Raw genomic sequence first — 27,303 nt, forward strand, 5'->3', positions numbered from 1 at the left:
TTTTATATCTCCGTTCCTACATGTTATTAACATAAAGTTGCAGACAGTCCTGTTTGGGACGTGACACTCCTTAAAAGGGTGGTTCACCTTTAAGTCAAGTTTTAGTATGGTTATTTTTAAGCAACTTTATAACCGGACTTCATCATTCAGTTTATATAGTTTTGAATTATTTGCCTGCTTCTTCTCAAGCTTTCAAATGGGGGTCACTGACTCCATCTAAAAAAACAAATGCTCTGTAAGGCTACAAATTTATAGTTATTGCTACTTTTTATTAATCATATTTCTATTCAGTCCTCTCCTATTCATATTCCACTCCTTATTCAAACCAATTAATGGTTGCTAGGGTAAAACCTAGCAACCAGATTGCTGAAATTTCAGACCTGGAGTTCTGCTGAATAAAAAGGTAAATAACTCAAAAACCAAACCAAATAATAAAAAAATTAAAAGCAATTGCAAAATGTTTTAGAATATCACATTCTACATTATACTAAGAGTTAATATAAAGGTGACCAACCCCTTTAAAATAGATCCATATTTCTAGTACTTTTTTCTTTTCAGAACAGGTTGAATTCTCCGTTAAAGATGACAGAAAGTTAATGATGCATTTTACTTCCCCAAAAGATTAGCCACACTGGGGCAAGCCATAACGCTATATTTACTCTGCAGAACTTTCCTTCTTTAACATATTGGTTCTGTGATGTTTCAGTCATAGGGCCAGAAAAAGGGGTAGGCAGAAGAGGCATTTGGTGAGGGGCATGCTGGGCACGTACCTTTTCCGTCTGCTTTCCAGTTGAAGAGCAGGGGGTTGGCCAGATTGCATGGGGGGGCCTAGCCAGCTTGACCCAGCTCTGCTAGGAAGTGCACATTTCCCCTACAAATACATTTTCCAAGTGGTTCCGCTATTCAAAGAGAAAATGCCTGGTCAGAGAGACTGCAGGAAGAGGACCAAGCAGTGATGTAACAGCAAAAATGAACTCTGATATACTATAGGAAGAATTCTATATCCAAAATCAGGGCCGCCATTAGAAATAACGGGGCCCCGTACAACAAAATTTTCGGGGTGCCCAAGCCCCGCCCCCACCCAATTCACATCACAGTTAAAAGACCACACAGCTAAAAAGTAACCCCCACACACAAGTTATAAAAAGCTATTGTTGGTCAGGGCCCCCTTATAAGTTTAAAAAAAAAAACATTGGCGCCAGGGCTGCCCATAAAAGTTTTTTTTAAAAAGCATTGGTGCCGGAGCCCCCCTTACAAGTAAAAAAAATTGGGGCCCCAAAAAATTTATATTATATAATAATAATAAAAATGTATATTATATAATATAATAATATATATTTTTTTAAAAAAACATTGGTGGCAGGGGCCTATAGAATATTAAAATAATACATTGGTGGCCAGGGGATTGAAAAAAAAAACAAAAACACAAATTGGTGTTCAGTAGAATTGAACCTGTGGCTTCAGAACTTCAACTTCGTCTCCTTTCGTGACTTCTGGTCTTTTCGCTGCTTCAGGACTTCAATTTCGGCTGTTTTCGTGACTTTGGGTCTTTTCTGCGCTTCAGGACTTAGGCTATTTTCGTGACTTCGGGTTTTTTCGGCGATTCGGCTATTTTCATGACTTCGGGTATTTTCGCCGATTCAGGAGTTCGATTTTTCGGCACTTCTGCATTTTTTGGCTGTTTGGCTGCCCGCAGATCTTGGGCGCTGGCAAGGGGGTCCCGGCTCTTTCTAAACTGCAGCCCTGCTGGGCCCCCCTTCATGCCCGGGCCCGAGACACTTGTCCCCCCCCGATGGCGGCCCTGATCCAAATCTTGCAAAATCTGCTGAGATTCCACCAAATTCTTGGATTCCTGGACATCTCTAGAAGAGAGGTTTTCTCTAGAAATAGCTAGATATTCCATTGCCTATTCTGGCAATGGACTAAATAACCATACACACATCTGTATAAGTAGGACTATTGTAAGGTGTCACTTTGTATATCAACAGGCTATTCTGGTATCATTGTTTTGTTTTTAATTTAAGATATTGAAAATATGCATTTACCTTACTGAACTTAAATATCTCTAAATTGTCTTCTCCAGTTTTATGTGATACTGAAAACCAAGATTGGCCGATTGCCCATAAGGTAGGCATTTTTTAGATTCATGTATCATTGTGTTGCTCTTCTCTGATCAAGGTACTTAAAGAATCCATCTTTTACCCTTTACTTTTCTCATTAATCACCCCGGCCTGTGCTGACCAACAAATACCTTGTTATTTACCCAATGTCAGACTGGGACACCAGGGGCCCATCCAAAAACCTTAGACCAGGGGCCCACTCTCAGTACTATTATTCTTCATCTCCTCATTCAACCTCTATTCTCCTAGTCTCTTTTCTTTACATACTAAAATCTATTATTCCATCTATTTAGCTTCATTGTTCTCATAGAAATAGAGAATGGCCATAAAATAGGCCAAATGTTTAGCAGCATGAGGGACCACTGACACCTGGAACCACCGGGAGTTTTCCTGGTATCCCTGTGGGCCAGTCCGACACTGTATTTGCCCATCAAATGGTTAATCATATAATCACATTTGATTATTCAAACTAGGCAGCGCCGATCCTTATGAGGAAGCCGCCTAAGGCGGCTCCTCAAATGCCGCCCCCCCGCTGGCAGGAACCGGAAATTCGGCTCTTAAAGGTACCACTAGCGGCTTTTCGCCGCCCCTGGAAACCTACCTGGCGCTGCCGCCTGAAGCGAGTTGCTCAACTCGCTTCATTGGCGGAGCGCAACACATTTCATTAACTTTGCTATGTCATAGAATGTCCTAATCTTAGCAACTTTTCAGTTGGTCTTCATTCTATTTTTTAAAATTTCGTTCTTTATTTATCTGTGTTCCTCTTCTGCTTTTTTGCAGCTTTAAAACAGGGGTCTCTAACCCTGCAGCTAAAAATCGATTGCTCTGTGAGGCTACAATATTTTACTGTTATTGTTACTTCTTATTGCTTATCTTTCTATTCAGGCCTCTCCTATTCATATACCAATCACTTATTCACACCATGTTGCTAGGGTACATTGCACCATAGCAATCAGATACTGTAGAAGCTAAAATTGTAAGCAGAGAGTTGCTGCACAAAAAGCTAAATAAATAAAAAAAAAAACACAAAAATGAAGGCAAATTGCTTCAGAATATTACAGTCTACGTGATACTTAAAGTTAATTTAAAGGTAAACAACCCCTTACTACAAGGGTATTAACTAGGATATAAAATTATTGTTGCTGTTTTGAGAGGCTAGGAATGATTATTTTAATTTTCCAGGTTGCATTATTCAGTGAATACACATGTATTAAACATGAGATGACAAAAGGAGACCTGGGAGAAGGTGGGTGAACATTTTCTTTGTTAAAAAAAAGCATTTAATTAGGAGGTTATGTACTAATTCTTGTTATGACAAATGTCTAATGTCAAAATTAATAAAAAAGCATTTTGGAAGGATTAAATTCAGTTAACCAATGTGTTGTTTGTGTTTTCTACTGAACACTGAATAGGGACAGATATATCAAAATTTAAGATAGAGTTTCTGAATTCAAAAAAAAAAAAAAAAGTATCATGATTATTATTTTCCAATGTTTGAACGTTATAAAAAAGAAAACTCAAAAAAGAAAATCCAGCAATAAAAAGCTTTAAAAGTCAGTGGGAGGTGTACCTTGGGAATGCAAGATATTTTACAATTCAAGTTTGAACAAATGTAAAGATTTTGCATTAACTGAAAATGAAGAGTAGAAAGTGATGCTGGTGTTATTGAGTTCCCTGGCACAATTTCACAATTTTACAAGTTTTTGAGATTTCTTTCATAAATAAGCTAGCAATTGAGATTTTCCAGTCTGAAAGTTTTTTTCATATATAGAAAGAATACAAAATACTCGTATTCACTCTTATAACCTTGTCGAGGTACCAAAGGGTTAAAAACAACAACAGAGAGAAATGTTACTTCTGTATTCACTTGTACAGCGGCTTGTTTATTAAAGGATATTTCACACTTTGACCCTTGATAAATATGCTCAGAAAAAAACCCCGATACAGGTATGGGATCCTTTATCCGGAAACCCATTATCCAGGAAGCTCCGAATTAGGGGAAGGCCATCTCCCATAGACTCCATTTTATCCAATTGATTAAAACTTTTAAAAATGATTTCCTTTTTCTCTGTAATAATAAACCAGTACCATGTTATCCCAACTAAGATATAATTAATCCTTGCTGGAGGCAAAACAATCCTATTAGGTTTATGTAATGTTTAAATGATTTTTTAGTAGTCTTTAAGGTATGAAGATCTAAAATACAGAAAGATCCCTTATCTGCAAAACCTCAGATCCCGAGCATTCTGGATAAGAGGTCCCATACCTGTACAAGGTTTGAATTTTCCCTTTGGTAAACAATTATTTCCTTATCATAAATATTCCCCTGAACACATTGGGGGGAAGGGTCTTGCGTTTACGAGTGCACCCAGTTTTTAAAAAAAAATACTTTATTCAAAGGAGAATAAAAAAATCCTCCATCCCTACCCTGGGTAGACCCCCCAGCCTACCTGCCCCCCCCCCCGGCGAATTTTTTACTCACCCCTAATTTTTTACTCACCCCTCCGTGTATATTCTGGCTCCAGAGTTCACGGCAGCCATCTTCTTTCTACGGTCTTTTTCGGAAGTTTCGTTGAATGCGCAGTTGGAGTAAATTTCCGGTCCCAAACCACTGCGCATGTGCCGAAAGTCCCGAAAATTTCAGATACAGTGGTTGCCTAGACCATCGAAATTGGAATACTTAAAATATCGAAGTCATCGTTTTTTTACATAAAATTTGGCCATTTGCGGTCGAAGTAAAATCGTTTGAACGAACGATTCAAAGGATTTCATCCATTGATCGAACGGTTGTTCTTCAACTTCAAAAAAACTTCGAAAAATGCTCTATAAGGTCCCCACAGGCTAACATAGCACTTCGGCAGGTTTAATTTGGCGAAGTATTGAAATCGAAGTTTTTTTAAAGAGACAGTACTTCGATTATCGAATGGTCGAATATTCGAACTATTTTACTTCTAAACTAATTCGAAGTCGAAGTATCCTATTCGATGGTCGAAGTATCCAAAAAATTACTTTGAAATTCGAATTTTTTTCCTTCGAAAATTCCCTCGAATTCACTTCGACCCTTGATTAATCTGCCCCTATATGTAGCATTTTTTATTTTAGCTCTATATATTTTTAAGGAGATGCCAAAGACTTCTGGACTAAATGCCAATCCCACCACTGCAGACAATTCTTGCTGGAGAACATTGAGAAGTCTGTAAAGTCAGTAAGTCAGAAAATCCTCAGTGGAGAGGCTGAAGATCAAGGTGTGTATTTTATATAATATATAGCAAACTTAATAATGAATAACCTAGTGAATATACATATGGGGCTAACTCAGCAATTCCTTAGCACTCTGTTCTCTGATTGAAAATCCTTACTGATACGATGCAAAACCCCCTGCAATTCTAACTCTGGCTATGCTCTGTATCAATTAACCTATATAGCTAGAGGATGCCTGCAGAAATTCTCTATGGAAGCCATGGCTTAATTTGGGTGGTGAAACCCTCCTGACCCACAATATTGTGAATGTAAAAATCCTTACTGTGCCCTTGGCAGCATTTTTAGTCTCATTTGTGGTTGACTAGAAGGGGGAGCTCTTGGTTAAAGAGCAGGAATGACTTTTATTTCTGTATTTGAAAGTTGTTGTTCTAAAAGTCATACATATAGGATTTAATTACAATCCAGACACTAAGGGGGTTATTTATTATACTAAGGATGGAAAAAGTCAGAATCCGAAAATCCGGCATCTCAGACCTACCAAGGTTTTACATAAGTCAATGGGAGAGGTCCCTATACTATTTGGAAGCTTCTCTGGTCTGGGCTGGAATTAGCCCGAAAATCTAACTGTTTCGGGCAAAAATCTGAAAAATTGCGGCTTTTCGGGAAAAGCCAGAAAAAATATATAATTCGCTATATTTTATGGAGGTTTCCCCCGATCCAATTAAATCATGATTTTTTAATAATAAATAAGGTCCAATCATGGATTCTAGTTTAGACAGACATTTGTTTTTAGAAAGTCAAATGTAAAGCTGATCTTTTTACAGATTATGAGACAGCATTGAGATATCTGTGGGGAAGCGGATGCCTTGAAAGCGTTATTATACAAGAAAAGCAAGGTAAATATTCCTTCATTTTAGATTCGCATCATCCAGCCTAAATCTTTTTTCAATCCCCCAATTCGAATGTAAGTTTTATCACACATCGACCAAGAAAACACCTAAAACCTGCCGAGTTCATTTACAAGTCAATGGCAGAGGTCGGTTGAACCATTTGAATATGTTAATTGCCTTCCTGACATTCGAGTTTTTTTCAGAGGGAAAACTTGATTCGAATTTGATTAAAATTTTGGGGTCGAGACTATTTGATCGAATATTACATGTTCAAATTGTTTCTTAAATAATCCCCCATTCATGTTGTGAGTAAAAAAAAAAAATACACATAAATTCAAAATTCGACCTTTGATAAATCTGCCCATAAAAGTAAAATATTTTCACTTTTATCTCTAATATATATATTCTCCCATTGGTAGAAATCCAAAGGAAGCTCCAGTCTCTTGAGGAAACTAAAGAGAGACTGCAAAAAAATGACAAGGCTTTGACAGACTTACTGGGAAAAGGAAAGTGATATGGAAGAGACTTAACCCATCGCCAGGCACATCCATCCGCTCGTTTGGTGAGGTAGTCAAGCAAATTGTTTTTTTAACGGATTTAGCTACCAACAACAGTGAGCTCAATTGTACTGGCCCCAGGCCAACAACATAATGGGGACCAAGGATGACAGATATATTAGTCAGGCCGACCATTGGGAGGGCTCTGTACAAAGGCCAATAGCCTTTATTGGCCTTGTTATTGGACAGCTTTACTCTATTCTAGTCAGTCTGAATGTAAATATTGCCCTATCCTCTCTCAGGCATGGACCTTAACATGTTTGAAGGGGTTTTCACCTCCTGCTGTTTATATTCTGTTAAGCAGTTTGAATTTGTACCTTTGTCCATTCATAAATTCAAACTGCTAACTGGTTGCAGGGTCACGTCAGGTACAGATTTTTTATAGTGAATGTAAATAACGTGTGCAAGCATGAAACTAACCCCACATATTTTTTTTATATCTAACAAATCTCCAATATACTTTAATTAGAAAATATGTACCGTTTTTATAAGACATCTGACTGTATGCAGTGAAATTTTCTCTTCATTTACTGCTGTGGATAGGAATTGTCAGACGGTCCCTAACTGCTCTGCAGGGAAACAATCATAACAGTAAGGAAGGAAGGATTAAAATGATGTTGTGTTGAACACAAGTGAGCAAATAAAGAGGCATGCTCTTTGCCGATCATACTTATGAACAGCAGGGGCAGCCCCCGCCTTACTTCCCAGCCATGCAGAACTCAAGCAGCTTTGTTTATGATGATCCCTAAGCAGCCCAGACCACACTGAGCATGTGCACAGTCTTAGTCTTGCAAAGATGTTTAACAAAGTTACAAGATGGTGACCCCCTGTAGCCAACTTTGAAAGCATAAATTATTTGTTTGATTAGGCTTGTGGTGCAGTAAGTTCATGTTTATATTTAGTATACAAAATACAGCATTTCTAGCCTTATTCTATTTTACACTTTTCATGCCCTTTAACTATTAGTACATTCTGGAGAATATTTTGTTTGAGAAGGTTACTTTATACTGAGCTGGCGGGGTGTGGGTCCCTCTGAAGGGTGTCTGAGCTTATGTAGGAAATAAAGCTGGCTACAGTAAGGGGTATATTTATCAAAATGTGAAGTTAGAAATCACCACAGTCCGTTAGAGTGAAATACTGCCTCTCTTCCATTCATTTCTATGGGATTTTTAAAGGCGTATTTATCAAAGTTTGAACTTTCACTTTTGCCCCTTGATAAACATTTTGTAAGTAGCACCTGAATAAAAGAAGCTTTCAGTTTTTTGCAGAAGCATCGTGTGGAGTGTGCCTTTGTTTCTATTCGATTCATTTCTAGCCAATCCCCACACTTTATAGAACTTGTCAAGGCAGTTTCTTCTCATATAAGTTAGTTTATACAGAGGCATTGCTTTGAGTATGAGATCTGACCAGATATTTGCTTTTTTTATTTTTTCCAACTGTTCAAATCTAATTGCTGATCGGTTTCTCTGGGAAACAACACCGGGAATGCTTTATTCCACTTTTTACACAGCATGATAAAACAAAGACCACAGTAAGGGGCTATTTAACATCTTGAAGTACCTGTTTGACATTTAGCAAATACTTTAGATATTGGGGAGTTCCCAGGCAGAATAATCCAACTACTGTACTCAAGAGTCCGGGGCAGGTCTGGGGGAAAAAAAGCAGAGAGAGCACTAACAATGCTCTCACCCATCGTTGGTGGAGTATTTGGTGCCTCCGTAGAACAAGTTTTTGAGCTCCTAAAAGGAACCACTCACGTGTGCCTTAAGAATCGTGGAGGCATTCTGTGGTTAGGGGGAGGCCTAGTGCCACGCATTGACAACCGGCCAGTCTCACAGGGAGTTGGAGGGTAGCCAAAGCAATTACTGTGGGGATTTATTCCATATCCAAGTCATTTCTAAATCTGTGAATGGGGATGTCCGCTTTGGGAGAAGGACCGTTTTAAAAAGATTGATTTTAACCATAGAGAGACAGGGGTAAAGAATAACTTTGGATTCTATATACCGGAGAACAGGAGTAAGGTTCCATTCAATGTACTGTATTTCTTAAGATCTGTGTGGATCCTGAGGTAATTAAATGGATCAGAACAGGTTAAGCCATGCAATTGAAAGGGTTTGACAATGTGGGATCTATGGGCTCTAACATACACATTTATCTGTAATCATTGACATAGTAATGAAAGAGCATGTTCTGTAACCAGTATTAACACCCCCTAGAGTATGTGGAGTGAAAAGTTACTAATCCAGGGCAATTCTAATTGTTTACCCCCCAAGTGAGTCTCCAGAAGTACCACAATGTGTGGCTTGTATCTTTGTAAAAAAGTAAAGACAGAAAGTGTACCATTGCCAAAGTCAAAAGCAGGGTGAGAGTCCAGATGTGGTTACCAATATTGTCTGGACTTAGGCCACTATACAAAACCAGATATGAGCAGGGGCCTGGCCTAGGGAGATATTAACAAGGTGTCCAATCCTGCCTGCCTCCTCCTCCGTCCTCTCTCTCTCAGTATAACAAATCATGTGCGGCTTTCATCAACTTCAGTAACCAAAGCAGAATGGCTACTGGTAAATATAATCAGCGCTTCACCTAGTGTTGGATCCACAGTTGGTGGTATCTGTTCTGTGGTGGCAGGAGGTGAGGGGTTTCCCTTGCAGTTCAGTCTCAGAAGGGAGAGACATCCCTTGTAACTGCACCATAGATGAGGGACGTTAGGCAAATCTTTCCAGTTTTTGGCTGCCACTTCCCCAGGCTTCTCTGGGACTTCAGTTGACCCATGGGGCAAGCGCATTTAGGAGCAGCCGGCCCACCAACTTAGAGACACTTATCGCAGCGGAAAGTCTAGTAACCTGCCTGTTTCTACCAATCAGGTCCAAAGCTTTCCCACAGAGAATAGTAGAGCCATTATTGGAGGCCCTTAGAGAGAGCTCACCTAACATCTCTGACCCAATCAGCATGCAGACCAAGTCCTCCCAAATCCCAGATACTTGTGTTAATGTTGATCTTTAACAAATTGTACCACCCAGGCAGCTACTTCTACATAACTAGGGGCTGGAGTAAGGACCCTACTACTTTGTGGCTTAAATCTCCACTAGAGGTATCTGGTAGGCACCTGAGGTAATGGGGTACTGGGAAGCACTTTGTAGATAAACGATGTGTGCAAGAGACTGCAGAAACAAGAGTAATTACCCAAGGTGTGGAAATATCGGGGTCCCACTGAACATCTGCAACACACTCCTTTGGGTATGGTATAACTTGGCAGGCACCTGGTGTAGTGCCAATAAATAGCAGATATAACTATACTTTCCACTCGCACCAACCTCACCCAGCAGTGGGAATTGGAAAATTTAAGCAATAAGGCTCTTCACAGATTGCTCTAGTTCTGTAGTCCTGTATAAGTAACTGCATCGATAGTACGATTTCAATTCAGGTAACTACTTTGCAGGCTTATCTAGGTGTGGTGATCCAAATGAGGACCCCTTTTCCAGAAAACCCCTAAGTCCCAAACATTCCAGCTAATCGATCCTATACCTGTACTAGATGTATCCCATGGAGTTAGACCAGGATTTGCAGTAACTCAGGCCATTTCAAGGATTTCTTGTAGAAACGCAATAAAAAATAGTCAATATTTATTTTTAGTTATTAAAAACACATTTTTACATGTGCCATTAAATACAAAAAAAACAAAATTCATTCAAATAAAGTTCTAGAAATGAAACATTAAGTGCACTTTGAAGTATTACAGACAGCAGTTACAGAGGCTAGCCATGTACTGTGGCTACTGACCAATAAATCCTAGAGTACATTACAAGAGACATTCAAGAACTAGAGGCAATGGAGGAAAACATTCAGAACACAATGTAGATGTAGAATACAGAAACCTTCGGTCTAGTAAAAGGAAGGTCGTTGTGGAGAGACTCTAGAACAATAAAGATTTTGGCTTAATCTGTATGTACATATTTTCTGCTTATGTCACTGGATGAATGGGATATTGCAATAAAGAAAAAACAAGGGGTCAGACATCCATTGAAATAAATTGCCCTTTGGCAGTTTTATGCTTTAGTGCCATTTTTCAAGAAGTCTGAGATCAGAGATTTTAGCCACACATAAAAGAACAAGTGGAACAGTAAAGGAAGGATTAAAATGATCTGCTGTTGTGTTGAACACAAGTGAGCAAATAAAGAGGCATGCGGGAAAGTCTAATATTAACTCCTCTTTGCAGTAAGAAGTGAATAGGTGTTGATATGATGAACTCACACAAGTTCTAGGTGAAATACGGGCAGTATTTGCTTAAAATATGGAGGGGGAGAAATTGTCTTATGGTGAACATCTGAAATGCAATTACATGAGTTGTGTTCAGCAGTACAGTGGGCTCCTCTATCAGTTACACTACATGCTTAGCAAGGCACTATACACACTATACTTTGCATGAAGAGCAGCAACGCCCAAGACATAAAACCTTCATATAAAGACATAAACTTTTTGGCAGTGTCCTGTGACTCACTGTGGGCCCATTAATACAAGTTAATTTTCAACGAAAGGGGTAAATAAATACAAAAATGGTCTCAATTAAAAGGTAAACTTCCCACTTAACAAAAGACTTGTCAGTTCTTGAATCCTCCAGTCCTGCCAGCCTTCACAATGAAGTCTTTCAGCAGCATGCCATCCATTTGCCAGAATGCATCAGTCTGGGTGACGTCAGTCAGATGATTGACACAAAACCGGAAACAAAATTCCTCCAAATCCTGGGTTGGAGAAGATAATTTACCATTATTGTATGCAACAGATTTACTGCAATTGCGCATTAACCAAGGTTGTGAGCAATAGATTAGATTATGTAGATTATGGCACTTAAGTATTGAAGTGCTCTCTGCACTACAGTGAAGTAACAAGCAGAGGAATACCTAATGGGATCCATTATCCATAAAGGTTTACATTATGGAAAGGCCGTCTCCCATAGACTACAGTTTATTCAAATAATCCAAATTCTTAAAAATGATTTCCCTTTTCTTTGTAATAATAAAACATTACCTTGTACTTAAGCCAAACTAAGATATAATTAATCCTTATTGGTATCAAAACCAGGGGTTATTATTTTCTAGTAGTAGGTATGAAAAACAATTATCTGGAAAACCCCACGTCCTGAGCATCTGGATAACATGTCCAATACCTGTACTACTTCTTACCTCAGCCTCATATCTGACAGCAGCAGAAAGCAGGAGGAATGCATTATCCACACTTATTCCTCTCTTGATAATGTCTTGACACAGCTTCTTTAGTCTGTCTTCACAGTAGGATGTAGCCAGATCCAACAGCCCTGGAAGGAAATAAAACCCCAAAGTGAGGTAGTACAGCTCCTGGAAACAAAGCAAATGCAGCATAGACAGCAGTAAATGTCTTCACAGGACCCCCCTCCTCCAAAAAAAAGGGGGAGGGCCCACTCCACCTCTTAAAGATTTTTGTGAGAGACCCTTCATTCATCTATGGAACTATGGTTTAAAAGTGCCAACTAGCTTTCCATATTGCAGGCTATTTATATGATACATGCTTACAGACCAAAAAAAAAATTAATATCCTACAAATGAATCTGAAACCCATGGGCAGACTTAAGAGTAAAGGGGGTGGCAGATCTGTCCTGGTGGCCCCCATAAATGATTGCTCAGGAAGCTGTTAGCTCAGAGAAGTGGGGGACAGGACGATCCCATGGTCCAGAAGCAGCCCACTAAGCAGGAAAATACAGACAAATGTACCAGTCATGAGCACTTTTGCAGTTTGTGTTCATTTTTTCATTGGTTTGAGATATTAGCAGTTTAATACAGCGAACAAGAGTTATTAGCTCCACCGCACTTCCTGTGGTCATTTAATCCTTCAGTTTAAATGTCTGTTGATCTAAAAAATGCAATTCGAGCTCCTAGAGAATAAATGTGGATTGGAAATGTACAGGGAAGCATCTGGAGTAGGATTACATAATTTCATTTTTTTTGGTTTAAATCCTCTTTAGCAATGTTTTTCTTTTTAAATTGTAGAATTGAATTAAGGGCCTCATTTATCACTGCTGCTCTGGGTGACTGTTACTTAGGGCCAGGAGCACTTATACATGGGAAATGTTCTGTGTGCTGCACTTTGCAATTTTGTTAGACTTTAATCCACTGCAGAGTACACATCTGTCAAGATCATGGGATCTCTGAAAAATAGGGTCCTGTGGATGTAGCTCTACATAACACAGGCAGCCCTGCATTCATAGTGAGACACCGCTTGAAGCCATTATAATGAGGCCTTAAAGGAAAACCAACCCCCCTTTAGGCAAAAGTCCCCACTGGCCCCTCTCCCTGCACAGTGCTACAGCAGAATAAGTGTCCCCTCTAGGAATACTGACCCGCACATACTGAGTCAGCGCAGCAGAGCTCAAGGGTGCCATCTTCATCGCTTTGGTATTCTTCGTGACGCGATCCGCGCATGCACAGTCGGAGCACTTGTCCAGCTCATTACAACTGTGCATGCGATGAAAGAGATGGAAATTGGCAAAGGTAAGGAAGAACACCCGAAGATTACCGGAAGCGCCGAAAGATGGCGCCCGTCAGCTCCGCTCTTCTGGAGGTGCGGGTCAGTATTCCTAGAGGGGACACATAATCTGCTATAGCACTGTGCAGGGGGAGGCAGGGAGGGGGGCAGTGGGGACTTTTGCATAAAGGGGGGTTTAGTTCTCCTTTAAGAGCCAAGCAGTGTCAAGCTTACCTATAGCATCTTCTGGTGCCAAGTCCACGTTGTCTGTATACAGATATTCTAGAAAGGCACGGTACACTGGATATGAAAACTGGTCAATTCCAATCACGTCCTTACTATTCTCATTCCAGTGGGACTGAAACATTGTCCGAAAATGCTCGCACCTGAAAACATTTGATTTGAAAACAGTTTAAGTGACAACTCTGTTTAGATGACCGACAGCAAGTTATATTACAAATTAACATTAGCTTTTAACATATTTAGTGTGTAAAAATGAAACAATATGTGTATTCTAAGCAACTCTCCAAATATGAAGAAATGAATTTTTAACATTTCTTTTCAAAGCAGCATGTTTTTCTGCATTCCTAGATCTGACTCCTGAAACAGTGCCAGGTGATTAACAGGTTTAGAGAACATAGAGTTAGGGAGTCAGATCCATTATGAAAATCTGAGTATCCCTTTTAAAATAGCTTAAAACAAGTGGGTAAATACCTAGCGAATTATGCTCAGAATTTCTAGTGCTGAATACAAAATTCTCTGCTGCCTTGGTGACAATTTTTCAGATTCAAAGGTGAGAGAGATCTGTGTGGATAAATGTTTATTTCTAATACCCAAGCCTGCATCCATGAAATACAAACAGGTTTGTTCAGCTAAAAGTCAAGCCAATTACATAGTGTAAAATGATTGGTAGAAACCTGGCTCGGAGAATACAGACACACTCAAATTACCTTATTTTCAAGACTGCTTTATGCACATGTATATCTTTCCCATCAACTCTGAATTTCAAATCTGAAGTTTCCTTGCTGTCAAATTCCTTTTTGAGAGACTCTGCAACTGTGAGAAAGTCGTCATGTTCTAGGCAAAGAATAAAAAAGCACAAGTTGATTTATAGCCTTCAACAGTTCTATTTCTGTTACCTCCTCCTATTCACAACTTATAACCCCTCACCCCCTTTCAGCAAAAACAAGCTGAAGCTCAGTTTCAGATTTTACACATTATGTTCTTGCTTTTAAAAGGGGTGGTTCACCTTTAAGTTAAATTTTAGGGGGTTATTTATCAAAGGAAAACTATGCCCCTCAAACAATGTAGGTTTCTATAAAAATATATTGCATAAAACCACTCATAAGTAAAACCATATTCATAATAATATACTTTTCTAGTAGTATGTGCCATTGGGTAATCATAAATAGAAAATTGCCATTTTAAAAAACAAGGGCCACCCCCTGGGATCATATGATTCACGGTGCACACAAACATAACAAACAAACCATACTTGTTAGGTAATATGAGCCAATTAACAGGCAGAGTTCTTTCTTTTGCTTCCACACTTCTTCCTGTTACAGTTAGAGCTGTGTTATTTCTGGTCAGGTGATCTGAGGCAGCACACAGACCATCACGAAATGGTGGTTGAAGGCAAAAGATGTAAAAGGGCAATATATATATATATATATATATATATATATATATATATATATATATATATATATATATATATATATATATATATATATATATATATATATATATATATATATATATATATATATATATATATATATATATATATAGAATATATATATTCCAGTTTGGTAAGATTCTTTAAAAGGCCACTTAATTTGATATAAACTGTTGCTAAACCATTCATTTTGTGTGCATAGTTTTCCTTTAAAGTCTGAATGCCAAAAACTTGAAAAGTTTGAGGGTCTTTTTTTTTTTTTTACAATAAAATCTGAGTTTTTAGTGAAAAAACCCAATTTTTTTAGTGAAAAAACCCTATTTTTTGTGATTCATTATACTCCAAGGATAGAAAAAGTTAGAATTTGGCATCTCAAACGTGCCTAGGTTGTATAGAATTCAATGGGAGAAGTCCCTAAGATATCCTCATCTGTGCTGTTTTTTGGGCAAAAATGCGAAAATCATATGATTTGAATTTTCATATGATTTGGTTTTCATTTCTTTATTATATTTTTTAAATAATTTGCCTTCTTCTGACTCTGTCCAGGTTTCAAATGGGGGTCACCGACCCCCTCTAAAAAAAACAAATGTTCTGAAAGGCAACAAATGTATTGTTATTGCTCCTTTCTATTCAGGGCCACTCCTATTCATATTCCAGTCACTTATTGAAATCAATGCATGGTTGCTAGGGTAATTTGGACCCTAACAACTAGATTGCTGAAATTGCAAACTGGAGAGCTGCTGAATAAAAAGTTGAATAACAAAAAACGCAACAATACAAAATATTTCTTAGAATATCACTCTACACCATAATAAAAGTTAATTTTAAGATGAGCAACTCCTGTAAAATCTAATGATCTGTCTACTGGGTCCTGACAATATTTCCAAGGCAAACTAAAAACAAAAATACATAAGAAATGCCCTTAAGTGAACATCACAAAAATGTTCCAAGTTTAGATGGCATTTAATGCAAATGAAGATCTAAACTCTGCGAACAGTTGAAGGTGAGCTATACTTGTCACCAGACACCTGCAATTTGCCAATTTTAAGTCTGTTACATGATACACAGATATTTATTCTATAGTTTGTACAACTGCTAATCATATAACCATAGTTTGGCTGCCAATGCAAGCCTGCTTAGCTGTACATGCAAAAGACGACAATTACCTACTGAGAGGAATCGCCACATTACAGGTGGATTGGAGAAACATGCAAATACATCATCGGTGCAGGTGAAGTGCGTGAGATGTGGAGAGAGAAGACACTGTCCTCGACATAAGCCCCACATGTAAACTTGCCCACTCTGAGATTTAGCAGCAGATATGTTGGTAGAGTGGCAGGCTGTGACTTCCACCATCCTGTTAAAAAAGTGTTTTATTGTGAATCTTTCCTTAAATCAAACTTGGAGCCTTAAGTCACTCAGAAGAATTACAGATTCTACAATTATTTCACAGCATAAGTACACATTTGTCTCAATATTAACTTATCAACACTGTTTATAGGCTGAAATTTGAAGACATGTTAAAGTGGAGCCACTCCCCATGATGTACTGTGCAAAAGTCTCGGGCACTATGTAATGTTACGCATTCTGCATTTGTGTTAGTGGGAAGAGAGTAAATGCACAAACGAAAGTTGCAAAAAAAAAAAAAAAAAATGTAATAGATTGGAGTGTTCCCTTGAATGTTGTAGATGAACAATGAATTTTTACACAATAGCAACGCGACACAGTGGTTATTCTACATCAGCAAGGTTTCACTAAAGCAACAACTACACAAGAACTACACAAGATATGTGTTTATAGATGTGCTGTCCAAGTTCTTCTGCGGAAGAACAAACAAATCAGGTACATGGACGAATGCCTAAAAGCAACAGCAAAGCATTGTAGTTCCCTGTGGGTTTGGGGTTCAACCTCTGCAAAATGGGATTTGGTCAAAATTCTGAAAAATAAAATCAATTTCAGTGAGGCACTTGACTGGTCCTGTAGTTCTGCAGCACAATGATCCGCAGCCACACAACCGAAATTAAAGAACATCAACGCAAGAAAATATAGTTTTGATGGAAGACACTCCATGGAGTCTGGATATTAACATCAAAAAAAGAAAAGCACATAAGACAGGCAAAGTGTGCAGTTTCTGGAGGTGCTTTTATGACTAAAATCATTTAGACACTTGTAGAAATAATGCTTTAGGTTTTCAAGTGGAAATGAAATGCTTTGAAATAATCTCACGAATGCCCTTTTTCAAAACTCATTTGTGCTTTTACATGTGCTTAATTTTTTGCACAGTACATCAGATTTCATGACTTCGGAACAAAGCCTTTATTAAAAGATTCTAGAAGAAATGTTATAAAAGGTGCAAAGTTTGCTACTGATCTAATCACCTATAGCAACTAATCATTATGTAGCACTTACTGGTCACCAGTTTAAAAACAAGCATCCTGTTGGTTGCAATGGGTTATTGCTCCTGAGCAAACTTAGTGCCTTTCATTACATATAGGGGAATAAGAGCAATGCAACTCATGGAATTAATTGAATTGCTAGTAAAAAGTATGTAGGACAATTTGTTAGGAACCAGCAACCAGTGTAGCTAAACTGGGTTTAATTCACAGCTAGAATTTAATTTGGACAACATCTTATTTCTAGGTTAAGTTCTCTTTTAAATGGCAGTTGTGTGTTCCTACATGTAACAGATTATGTAAAATAATCTAAAGTTTTGTAACAGTTCTAGTGCTACATAGCAACCATTATGCAGGTAACACATGCTATTAAAACTAAAAGCAAACATTTGATTGGTTGCTGTGGGTAAGGTAGGGGGTAATGTAGCAGCTGCAAAGCTCACTCCCATTCTTCTACAAGTTCTCCTTTTAAAGCAAAAAGAAAAATACATTTTCAAGTATATGAAAAATGACCCTGCATGGCAGCTTCTACCCATAGTTTTAAAAAAAAAAACTCCTGGTTATAGACATTAAGCAGTGATGCAGCTTCAAGGCTTTTAATAAAGTTTAAAAAAAATCAGATTATAAGAGGGGAGACATGTGAAGCAATAACCAGCTTGTTTGCTACAAACCGTCGTGTTTATAGACTTAGATCTATACATTTTGTGCTCTTACCTCTCATTTGTACCAACTTTCACAGGCACCGTTTGATTGCTTTTATTGCCAATTCCCAACTGTCCATGACTGTTTGCACCCCAAGCATAAAGAACACCTTGATCACTTAGTGCCAAGGTGTGGGCATAGCCAAGAACTACCTGTCAATAAAACAAGTGGTTACAAGTGAAAAACAAATTGTGTGTGGCTACTTTATAAGGCCACAAACATACAATTCTAATAAATGGTTGTTCTTGCTGTTCACAAAGCATATACATACAGACATTTGCAACCTACATTTATGGGATTCTAAGACACTTGGCAGAAATCACTTTCTACAAAAGTTCCTGAAACTCTCAACGAGGACATTACATGTCATTTTTATCATTTGGATAAAAAAAAAAAAAAATGATCACTATTATAGAATTATAGTAAAACTACAATGAATTGAATCTATATAAATTATATACACATTCAGACTCAAAGTCTTACCTGTATAATACAAATTGGCTGTGCAAAGACAAGTCGGCAAGGCATAAGCTGATTTCCAGTATTTCCCAATCCCAGCTGACCAGTGCCATTATAACCCCAACCATATACCTGAAAATCAAGAAAAAAGACTTAAGTGTGAGTGGATGGTATTGCAGCAGGATCTGGACAAACTGGCAATCGGGGTGGCAAATGAGATTCAATGTTGATAAATGTAAAGTCATGCACCTGGGATGTAAAAATATCCAAGCCACTTATACCCTTAATGGGACTGCACTAGGCAAATCCATTATGGAAAAGGACCTTGGAGTCCTTGTAGATAAACTTGGCTGTAGCAAGCAATGGCAGTCAGCAGCATCAAGGGTAAATAAGGTCTTGAGCTGTATTAAAAGGGGCATAGAGTCACGGGAGGAGGGGGTTATTCTTTCACTGTACAGAGTGCTGTAATGCCCCATCTAGATAGAATACAGTACAGTTTTGGTCTCCAGTGCTCAAACAGGACATTATTAAATTGGAGAGGGTACAGAGAATGGCAACTAAGCTGGTCCAAGGTAGGGAAAATCTTGGCTATGAGGAAAGACTGGCCAAATTCGGGTTGTTCATGCTGGAGAAAAGGCGCTATAATATAAGGCGATCTAATAATGATGTATAAATATATAAGGGGATCATATAAATCTCTCTAATGCTTTATTTACCAGTAGGCACTTCCAGCTGACACAAGGTCACCCATTCCAGAAAGGTGGTTCCTGCTAAATATTCGGAAGGGTTTTTTATTTTATTTTTTACAGTGAGAGCTGTGAAAATAGGAATTCTCTCCCTGAATCAGTGGTACAGGCTGATACATTAGATAGCTTTAAGAAGGGGTTGGATGGTGTTTAGCAAATGAGGGAATACAGGGTTATGGAAGATGGCTCATAGTACAAGTTGATCCAGGGACCGGTCCGATTTTGGGTCAGGAAGGATATAATTTGTATACATATTCAACGCATGCAGAATGTTCTTGCGCAATTTCTTACGTTCTTTACAACACAGTCTAGAAGAGGGGGCCTATTACATCTATTTTGTATGTATTATGCTCCGAATTACTACAAACATACAGAGCACAAAATGGAACCAGTGTGAATTTTGTTCAAGGCCTTGTTTTCATGTATTTATATTTACCTGCATAATTGCAGTGTGCAACAGCAGTGCGGTCAATGAAATAGACTTGGCTGATAAAGAAGGTCCTTCTGGTTCCAAGAACAAAACTATTTATACTTAAATGAACAGGCTAGATCAACCACCTAGTTCTTGTCACCTTTAACCTTCCAAGAGGGTCAGAATAGATATACATATAACTAACAAAGTCAACATGCTCAAAGACTTAAGATGATAGATCTTTTTAGGCCAGGATAGAATCCGCTCTCTTCTACTAGACCTATATGATTAAGTATAATGCAAGTAAGGTCACCTCTCTACCTATTAACAAAAATGGCAAGTTTGATCCAAAAAAAAGACTGCTAGCAGTCTTTGCTAGCTACACAAAACAATTAAATAAAGCAGATTAACATACATGTCCATTGTCTGTTAAAGCCATAGAGCTAGTCTGCCCAGCTGAAATTGATACAACTACTTTACTCTGAAGGGAACTGGCCACTTTGCGTGGAACAGACTGGTTCGCAGTGGTCCCAGAGCCAACTTGTCCACAGTTATTGTAGCCCCAAGAAAAAACCTAAAATGAAGAGAAAGAATTAGATTTCTAGTTCAGCTTGCCAATTACTTTAATAATACTGGTTATAGGCTTAAAACTAGCTTGCATAAAGCCCGTAAGTCAAATATAAAATAGTCTCAGCACTTCCAGAAAGTCTGCCACAACATAGAGGCTAGATGTGAAATGTCACACACACTTGTGTTAACACATGTACTTGTTTTAGTATGTTTGTGCAAGAAGGCTTGTAAAGTGCAGATCTGCAGGGCTGTTAAACCAAAACCCACTAGGGAACATTTTTCCCTGGCAACCAGTCCTTAGCAAGCAACAATTGCAGCAGCTTTCTCAGTGCTACAGAAGAATAAATCTAAGTCAGAACTGAAACGTAGCAACAGGACGCACCAATACTAGGTTCCTTGTTAGGGGTCATGGGTTTAATTTATGACCATATTAAGGAAAGGAACTAGACATTTCAGATGTACACACTGCACAGGAAACCACTTTAATAAATAGGAAGACATGGGAATTCGGATATACTTTTTTTTTATCATTTCCTGTGCTTGTGTTGCTAGTTATGTTGGTTACACCAGTAGCTGTATCAGTTTAAAATCAGCAATATATTGCTCTGTCAGAAGATATTTTTGTAAGGCCTATGCTGAACTGTAATATGGACTGTGAATGTCTTGTTTGTATGGGGCCGATTCACTAACTTCGAGTGAAGGATTCGAAGTAAAAAAACTTTGAATTTCGAAGTATTTTTTGGGCTACTTCGAACATCGAATGGGCTACTACGACCTTCGACTACGAATCGAACTATAAATCGTTTGACCATTCGATAGTCGAAGTACTGTCTCTTTAAGAAAAAACTTCGACCCCCTAGTTCGCCATCTAAAAGCTACCAAACTCAATGTTAGCCTATGGGGAAGGTCCCCATAGGCTTGGCTAACTTTTTTTGATCGAAGGATATTCCTTCGATCGTTAGATTTAAATCGTTCGATTCGAAGGATTTTATAGTTCGATCGAAGGAATAATCCTTCGATCGCACTATTTGCGCTAAAATCCTTCGATTTCGATATTCGAAGTCGAAGGATTTTAATTCCTAGTCAAATATCGAGGGTTAATTAACCCTCGATATTTGACCCTTTGTGAATCGGCCCCTTAATGAAGAGTTTGAGAATACAAGAGTCAATTACATTAGTCATGCTCAAGTAAAATCCCCTAAGTGGGTAAGCCTAAAAAAAAAAAATCTTTAGCCATAGTATGCATACATTAACAGGGCTACAAGTAGTCGAAGAACTTTAAAATTTGTACAATCCAAATTTTATACCCAGTTCCAAGTTCCTGCATCCACCATGGTTGTTTTGTACTTAAAGGGGAAACAATTTCCCTACAGACTGAAAGAAGTCATGACTTTTCCTGTGAGCCAGATAGGAAACCAAGATAGTCTGACTTGTAGGTTTAATCATGGTTCTCTTTAAATATGTGGACTTGTGTACAGTTAAAAAAAACACAAACATTTGGCAGTTCAGATAAGTGTTTATGCACCTTTACAGAAGCCAAATTGATGTGTGAAGGATTTTTTCTCTTCAAGTGGGAAAGTACTTGTATTAAGCAATATGATGGGTATGCAGTCTACTTACCTCTCCATCTGATGTCAAAGCCATTGAATGGTGAGAGCCACAAGCTACCTGTATGACTTTTTTTGACAACAGTTCCATGCAAACCTGGACTGGAGTCGTTCCTTGGATTGTATTACCATTTCCTAGTTGGCTATAACCATTGTGTCCCCAAGAATAAACTTCTCCATCTGCATAGAACACAGATACATCATGGAGGATGTTAATATACATTCCCAGCTATTTAAATATACACTGGCACAAAATCATAAGTGTTTATAAAAGATTCAGATATGCATGTCAACCTTTTAACTCAATATATATTAATCTGAAATAATGCTTTAGGTCTGGTGGAGGATCTCTGAAGTGGAACACTTAGGGCCAGATTATTATTTAGAAGGCATTTGTAGACTTCTACAGAAATGACAACAAAATAGCCATAACACTATGATACCTTCATTACACAACAGAATATGAGGACCACTGCCATAACTTAGATCAACAATCTTCTTGCCACAAAGTACATCAAGTCTTCTGGGCATTATAGTGCTTTGATTGTCTCCAGTTCCGAGGCAACTGCTGATGTTCATTCCAAAAACAAATACCTGGAGGAAAACAGATAAAAAATTGTCATACATGACCATGTCATGTCTTGAGGGACGTACATTCGATTTCCAACAGACACTGGATAACACCAAAACAGAACGCTTCATCTAACAGACAAATCTACATTTAGCCCAGTCTCATGTGAAGTACTCCCTAAAAATCATCATTTTCATTACCACTGTCTGGTATGGAGTGTAACAGAGAATGTGATACATAGAACAGCTACACACAATAGCAATGCAAGCCACCAGACACATCATTTTTGTCTTCTTAGCAACTCCTTGACAGCATTTACGTTGCAGAGATTATTATTATTAAGAACTGCACTTCATATAGAATGTTCCTCTAGTCACACAGTGCCACCTTTTTATCTTTGCAGGTGTCCCTAGTGATAAATTACACTCACATACTCAATAATGTAAAACTAGCGAAATTTACTGTGTAAGACCAAATTGGGAACACTTGGGAAAAGGTAAGTAAACTGACAGCCAAGAAGAATCAATGTCCTCGAGGGGAAAAAACATAGTAAATTAGTTCACTGGGAGGTGCCTAATTTAGACCCTCCCCTGTGAATTAGTCTTTCCTAGTTTATATGTGCAATGTTATTTTAAACATACATATTTAATAATTTTGTGTGCAGCATACACCTACCTCATTATTTTGGGTGGTATATATGGCCTCATTTGCAGAACAGCCAAAGACACATGCTTGCCGGATGCAGGACAAGTCTTGAGATGAAAGCAGGGCAAACAAGGGCCATTTTCCGAAATCTACCATGTCTGTGCTGCGTTTTGTGCAGGCTATTACTGGTTTACATATCTTAAGGGAACAAAATTAGACAAAAGTTAATACATTATAAGAACAAGCATTTCTAAATACTTTCTCGACTATGCTTAAAAGGGGGTACCTAATCCCAAAATGTGAGTGAATATACTCAAGAAGCGAAACTGCTACAGACCAAGGACAAAAATGCAATGTCCTGGGAATGAGTGCACCTTAAGGAGAAAGGCTACAGACGGGTGAATTTTCCTGCACATGCAATTAGAATAGTGGCCAGCAGTAATTTTTTCTGGAAAGGTTAGATCATCTTCCCTCTTGAGAAAGTTTTTACGCCAAAGTGTTATTCTCATTTTCTGGCAAGTGAATGCACTTCCTTGCATTTCTTGCTGGTTTGAATTGCAGTTTGGGAATATCTATTCAAATAATTACTGAATCGGTTTGATGTGCATCAATTGTAATTTCTGTATAACTTATGATCTTTATAGATTTGTTTTTGTACTTTTTTAGTGTGCAAGCCCATTGAAGAAAAAAAAAATGCACTTGAAGCTGCCTTCTGTGGGGATGCTTTTGGGCTCTTACCCACAGTTAAAATATAAAACCCCATATGTAATAAAAGGCACGTATTTCACCCAGATGCAGTAACAGCTTTTGACAATGATATGTTGCAAAAGTCTTGGTTCCCCAGCAAAGACAGGTCTTTTCCTGGGGGGGTAGGTGTTTTTCCCCCCCACAGGTTGATTTCTCCTTTAAGCAGCTGCCTTGTCTTACATTGGGTAGAGAATAGGCAGGGGCAGATGCTGCTTTCAATAGCAATACATATACAAATAACTTAAAAACCACAGAAAATTTTTAATTAATGTATATGGGAAAGTGGCTTAGAATTGCGTTTTCTTTTATTAGCCAAAAAAATATTTTGGGGGTTTACTTATCATTTAAAGAACTAAAACTCAAAAGAAGTAGGGTCAAAATGGTATATGGGAGATTAGAAACCAGCACAATTAGCACCAGAATTTAACAATAAGTCCTGTGGCATCAGCTTCTGTGAAAGACAAACCAACAAACCAACCTCATTTTCTTCTTGATAATTAGAGCTGATCCCTAAGCAGAGAGTTTCTCAACAGCCACTCAAAGCAAACCAAGCATGTGCAGAGTCGCAGACACTACTAACAAATTCCAAGATGCGTAACTCCTGTAACAACATCTAGTGCAGTGATCCCCAACCAGAAGCTTGTGAGTAACATGTTGCTCTCCAACTCCTTGGATGTTTCTCCCAATCGCTTCAAAGCAGGTGCGTATTTTTAAATTCTGGCCTTGTAGGCAAGTTTTGGTTGTATAAAAAAAAAAAAAAAAACAGATGTACTGCCAAACAGTTTCTTGTAGGCGGTCAGTACACATAGGGGCTACCAATAGCCAATCACAAGCCTTATTTGACACCCCCAGGATCATTTTTCGTGCTTGTGTTGCTCCCCAACTCTTTACATCTGAATGTAGCTCACAGGTGAAAAAGGTTGGGGACCCCTGGTCTAAGGCCTGGATCATTACTACTATAGAGATACTGTTATGGACAGAAATATGTCCTGAGAGTATCTGTCCCTTCCAAATTGTGGTGAATAAGTTCAGCTAGCTGATAAGAAGGAATGACACTGACACAGACAGTTCAGTATACAAAATGCTTCTCTGCTTTATTCTAAGGCACACAAAGGTTATATAGACTAAGTGGGGGTTATGACACCCCCGTAAGCTTGCGGTTTTGCTGTATAGCTTCAAATGGAAAAGTACAACTTTGCTGTATAGCTTCAAATGGAAAAGTACAACTACAAGGTACTTTTATGCGGTTTAATTTAGCAGTCATCTTCAGGAAACAGGTGCAGAGGGGCCTAACCACAACCGTCGTGACCTTCTTAGCACGAGTCTGTTTCTGTGAAGAGGTTTCTCTTGGTTTCATCCTAGCTTGCATCGATATATGGTTTTTGCAAATAGCTGAGCAAGGAAATATAGAAGACACACACAGTATAACAGTAAAATAGACTTTTTAAATGATAGTAAACAGAATAGACTGACCAGTCCACCACAATACTGAACTCCATAAGATGCTGAACTTTCATAATTTCACTATATAACAGACCATTTTTAGACATTCGTTTTTAGGGTTTAGAGCTCCTTAAAATAGGTGACCAGTACATGCTTAACTATAGGCAATGAGAGCAGAACCAAACATTGTTTCTTTTACTTTTCCTCTGAAAGCACTAAAGGAGAAGCAAACCCAAAAGCGTTACCCCGGCAAATGACGCCAAGTCTTTACTTAACCCTCTGTTCAGATTCTGTTCAGCGGAGTTCACAGGCTCCATCTTCAGCTGCTTCGGTAATCTTTTGGAATGAAACTGCACATTCGCCAAAATGCACGAAAATTGCCAAATCGACTTATTTCGAAGATTACCGAAAGCGGATGAAGATGGCGCCCGTGAACTCCAATGCCTGAATTTGCACAGAGGGATAAGTAAAAAGTTAGGGGCGTTTGCCTGTGGTCAGGCCCCGAAATGGCAATCTGTGGGTTCTGGCAAATGCCAGAGGAGCTGCTGTAAGATGTCATAGACACTCACTATTTAGTGGGCTGATGGGGGGCTGTTTGGGGCTCTATGTGACCTGTTGGGACTCTGGGTTACTGAAATGCCAGGGCCTATTTTGATTCTCAGTCCAGACCTGCCCGGGCCAACGCTTAGGCTGGGGGGAGGAGGGGGTTCTATGTAGGGTAGGGGGGGGATAGGGTTTTTTTAATTTTTGGGTTTGGTTCTCCTTTAAGGCCTCCGTTGCAGCTTTTAGAATTTAGAGCTGTCTCCCTCTTATACATACCATAACCTGGTCCAAAAAGCACAATAGGAGGCCCAAGCGGAGCGGCTGTGAGCACTGCAGACAGAATAGGCGATGGACACTTTCACTTTTGATTTCCAAGATATGAAACATTCAGAAAAGGGGACACTTGAAGGGTTAATGACAGGGTTTGAGCACAGCTAACCCCCCTGCTCCACTGAAGCTATTTATGGAGAGATGCTTAGGAGGCACTGACAGGGGCCACTGAGGTGAGAGGAGTGAACATTAAAGACAAAATGGTCTGAAGCTTTGTTTTGTTCACCCTGGGTATGAAGAGATTATAGGCAGACCGCACGCACAGCATTGTGGGAGTTGTAGTGTAACATGTGGAGAGGCCACACACATAGGAGACACTGAATGTTATAAGAAACTACCAATACCTTGTCCCCCCCTAGCATTTCATTGCCACTACATAGCAGAATATTAGTCTAAACACACCGGTTTAACGCAAACATTAGACATAATAACGCGCAAATGCGCCTGACCCCAGTACGCACTCTTTATCGCAAGGGGAAGCACAGAAAGCCTATTATTGCCCACATGCACTTCCTGGATATAAAGTCCGAGCGAACATGCATCACTGATCAGTGTAATATACGAACACACTCGGTACCCGTCCTCTCCAGCGCCCCTCGGTTTTAACGTGAATGGTCCATTACCCGCTGACGCTGCACATTACAGTCAGACGCCTCTTCACACTCAATGGACGCTTCCGCGCTGGGACAGCGGCATTCTCTGTTAGTGCGCCGGGGAGCAGATCTGTGACTGCGCAGAAAACTACCAGCTGCTCTCTGTCTGAACGAATGAGCCGGGCGGGCAAAGGCCATGTCACGTGATCAGTAGGTTGAAGCCAGGCTTGGTTGGAAACGCCTCTTTTTTTTTTTTCTTTTCTGTTTTTGCACCGCTGGAAAATGAGAGAATGAAGGGTGTGGCTTAAATATTAAAGATAGGCGGTAACTATTGAAAGCGTTCAGCTGATTGGTCTTCTGAAGATGACGTATTAACGACGCGCTCGTATAAGTAGGGGGCGGACAAGCTGTGCCCAGTAGATGTGAGGCAAACAGTGTTCTGGGAAGTGTGTGATAAAATGGAAAGCATAAAATATGATTTATCGCGCGGTTTCAGTCACAGGGAGGGTGAAGTGTGTCTTGTGTGATTCCCGACGGAACGTGTATTTGAAAATGCTTAAAGGGGAACTCCACACAAAACATAACTTGAGCTTTTGGAAAA

The 27,303-nt window shown here is 39.0% G+C and overlaps 2 protein-coding genes across 6 annotated transcripts in view; one reads left to right on the top strand and one right to left on the bottom strand.

The window, feature by feature from the left end:
* Positions 1-7,554, top strand: part of LOC108707562 — a 35,212-nt gene extending 27,658 nt beyond the window's left edge. For all 4 annotated transcript variants that reach the window (XM_041582608.1, XM_018245558.2, XM_041582609.1 and 1 more), the window contains 5 exons: positions 2,084-2,127; positions 3,303-3,366; positions 5,240-5,365; positions 6,146-6,217; positions 6,631-7,554. In XM_041582608.1, the coding sequence (XP_041438542.1) occupies positions 2,084-2,127; positions 3,303-3,366; positions 5,240-5,365; positions 6,146-6,217; positions 6,631-6,725 (401 nt within the window). In that variant the 3' untranslated portion in view covers positions 6,726-7,554. The remainder of the gene's footprint in view (positions 1-2,083; positions 2,128-3,302; positions 3,367-5,239; positions 5,366-6,145; positions 6,218-6,630) is intronic.
* Positions 7,555-10,374: 2,820 nt separating this feature from the next.
* rcbtb1.L (regulator of chromosome condensation (RCC1) and BTB (POZ) domain containing protein 1 L homeolog) lies at positions 10,375-26,959 on the bottom strand. Of its 2 annotated transcripts, NM_001088969.1 has the most exon segments (12): positions 10,375-11,507; positions 11,949-12,079; positions 13,498-13,649; positions 14,214-14,340; positions 16,108-16,298; positions 18,049-18,188; positions 18,520-18,627; positions 20,069-20,227; positions 21,844-22,010; positions 22,274-22,424; positions 23,077-23,244; positions 26,733-26,959. In NM_001088969.1, coding segments are annotated over 12 exon segments (1,803 nt in total). In that variant the 5' UTR covers positions 26,901-26,959; the 3' UTR covers positions 10,375-11,366.
* Between the last annotated feature and the right edge of the window lie 344 nt (positions 26,960-27,303).

This window comes from Xenopus laevis, chromosome 2L, assembly GCF_017654675.1.
Source record: "Xenopus laevis strain J_2021 chromosome 2L, Xenopus_laevis_v10.1, whole genome shotgun sequence".
In the NCBI taxonomy this organism is placed as follows: Eukaryota; Metazoa; Chordata; class Amphibia; order Anura; family Pipidae; genus Xenopus; species Xenopus laevis.